The 2,942-nt window shown below is 33.4% G+C and overlaps 1 protein-coding gene across 1 annotated transcript; it reads left to right on the top strand.

Annotated features, from left to right (window-relative positions):
• Window positions 1-530: 530 nt before the first annotated feature.
• On the top strand, window positions 531-2,003 carry LOC149566438 (caffeic acid 3-O-methyltransferase 1-like). The gene is made up of 3 exons (XM_089817400.1): window positions 531-1,260; window positions 1,387-1,451; window positions 1,626-2,003. Exons 1-3 carry the CDS (start codon window positions 537-539, stop codon window positions 1,917-1,919), a joined length of 1,083 nt encoding a protein of 360 aa, XP_089673526.1. The 5' UTR covers window positions 531-536; the 3' UTR covers window positions 1,920-2,003.
• Window positions 2,004-2,942: the final 939 nt, after the last annotated feature.

Below are 2,942 nucleotides of genomic sequence, written 5' to 3'. Positions count from 1 at the left end.
TTCTCTTCTTTTTTATTTGTTGCTGCCAACATGCTTCCCTGCAGCGTCAATTTGAGTACCAAGTTGCACCCTCAAAGCTGAAACCATCATCCATTTGTCTTAAATTACAAGACTGCTACATCGGTCGCGAAATTTTAGCCTGGACTGCCAAAATTTACGTGGAAAACTTTATATGAAAACTTGAAAGTTGAATGTACTCAGTATGAAAACGATAAATTAGTCATCAAATGAACATTGGCGAGGTTTTTAAATTAAGTGTGCACTACCGTCACTTTGTACGACTTATTCGGAAACATTTTAGCCTGGACTGTGAGAATTTATGTGGAAAACTTTGTATCATGAATAGTTTAAGAAAGTGGAATACTTCAAAGTTGAATGTAGTAAAAAAGAAAACGATAAAATAGTCATCAAATGAACATTGGCAAGGTTTCTCAATTAAACGTGCACTTCTGTCACTTTGTATGACGTATTGGGAAGCATTCCTCTCTAGTGTAACCCTTGAACAGATTTTTTTGTCTATAAAAGGGAGAAAAACGATGGCTGAATCATTCCAATCTCTAAAACTCCAATTACAAAAAATGGAAGCCCATCTCCACCTTTATGAGATGATGCTTTCTGCTGCAAAGCCCATGGCTCTCAAAGCTGCTGTCTTGCTCAACATCCCACAAATCATAGCTACACATGGGCAACAAAATCCTCTCTCTGTGGATGAAATTGCTGAACACATTTCTGCTTCCACGGAGAATAAGGTTCCACAGAAGGAATACTTATTTAGGATTTTGAGATTGCTGGCTTCTTGTGGGGTTTTCACTGAAGATGTGGATGACCAAACCAAGCAAATGAAATATGGTTTGAACAGTGTTTCTGAATTGCTAGTGAAGGATGAAAACAGGGATTCGTGTGTGCCATTTCTGATGTTGGCAGCAGAGAAAGTTTACATAGATACTCACCACCATTTTCACGATGCTGTCTTGGAAGGGTGTCATCCCTTCATGAAAGTCTATGGCATGAGCCCCTGGGATTATGTGAGCTCAAATGCTGAAGCCAACAAGCTTTTTAATGAGGGCATGGCTTGCCATACAAAAGATGTAATGGCTTCTGTGGTGAAGATGTATGATGGGTTCAGGAGTTTTAAGAGTATCGTTGATGTGGCTGGAGGAGTGGGATCTGGAATGTCTGCCATAGTTGCTGAACATTCGCACATTCGGGGCATTAACTTTGACCTGCCCCATGTCATTGCAACTGCACCTCCCATACATGGTATGACACCCCACCTCAATTAAATCATGAAAAAGCGATTACTTGTACTTTGTTTTTTGATTGGTGTGACAAGTTGTGCATATTCTTAAAGATACTAAATAAATAGCTGTCGGTTTTCAATTCTAGGAGTGGACCATATAGGTGGAAACATGTTTCATCAAATTCCTTGTGGAGATGCAATTTTTTTGAAGGTAAAAATATTGAACTTTAGGAAACAATATGATTTAGTTTGTTTTAAATTCTTTTTTCAAAATATATCAATGGTTACAAATTATTACATTCTTTTATAATTCTTCATTTTTTTAAATTTTTTTTATTAATGTATTAGTTTCTTAAAGGCTAAATTATTATTTTTATTATTGCAGTGGATTTTACATGATTGGGATGATGATCATTGCATAGAGATTTTGAAAAAAAGTTATGAAGCAACGCCTAAAGATGGGAAGGTTCTAATTGTTGATGCACTACTTGATGGTTCGAAAGGAAGCTTGAATCGATTAGGTTTACTATTCGATATGCATATGATGATTTATAGTATAGGTGGAAAGGAGAGAAGTGAGGAAGAGTTTAGACAATTATTTTTCAAAGCGGGATTCAAGAGCTACAATATCATGAAACTACCTTTTCTTCAAGTCCTTATAGAAGTATCAAAGAATTAAACTATACTCAAGATACCGTAATGTAAAATTTCCTTTCGAATAATTTTTGAAGCATCTCTATCTTAAGATATGTTTTTATATAAAGATGAAGTACCATTTTTAAATCTTATTTTGTTTTAAATAATGCTATATACAAATAATAAATTTAGTAAATGATATATTTATAGGTAAGTAAGTACGGGTGTATTGTTTGTTAAATATTCTTCCCTAAACTTGAAAATATTTAATTTTCTAGTATTTATATGTATATACTTTTCATAATAGCATTATGGGCTTTAGTTACTTATAATTTTTTATAACTAGAGAACCTTAAAAATTTTGAACCTGCCTTACAAGAAAACCAAAACAAAAAACATAACTCTATTAATTAAAATAAATTGAAAAAGTTAGCAAGTTTTTCCCATGTGAAATCAAAATGATAATATAAAATTTCACTAGTATGCCTCAAATTTTGAATTATAATATTTATACTCATTTTCATGTTTCTTTAAAAGTTAAAAAAAAATAGTATGCTCAAAAATTACACAAACAAAGCCCCAACTATCCAAGCAAGCTAAATCTAAATACCAAAATATTTTGGGCATCAAAGTAATCCCAAATGATGACCTTAACCATAACATAGTAATCATAGCCTAAAATATTATCAGCCCCAAATGAAAGATAATCGTCAATTCCATTAAATTTCATGTTGATATAGAACTCGTCTTCATAGCTAATAAGAAGCCTATCCCCAATCACCTATGGAGAGATAGGGAGGGAAAAACAAAACATAAAGGAGGCCGACAAGGCATCAAAAGAACAAGACGACTTGAGATAAAGAATAAAATTAAAAGATCAAGCTAATAAAAAGGGGTATGAGGAATCACCCCAAACTATCAAAACAACAAAAAAATCCAAGGAGAGAAAAATGAAATACCCAACACAATTCACCTTCTACCTTGATATAAATGGATCCCATCTAAAAGGAACTTTTGGGATGTTAAATCCTTCCAAGAGAACCAATCCAAACACAAAGGCTTGAAA

The sequence above is a fragment of the Cupressus sempervirens genome, chromosome 3 (genome assembly GCF_028749045.1).
Source record: "Cupressus sempervirens isolate cs-2001-9-10 chromosome 3, ASM2874904v1, whole genome shotgun sequence".
In the NCBI taxonomy this organism is placed as follows: Eukaryota; Viridiplantae; Streptophyta; class Pinopsida; order Cupressales; family Cupressaceae; genus Cupressus; species Cupressus sempervirens.
The sequence above is the reverse complement of the archived record's forward strand: the minus strand, read 5'-3'. Positions and strand labels throughout refer to the sequence as shown.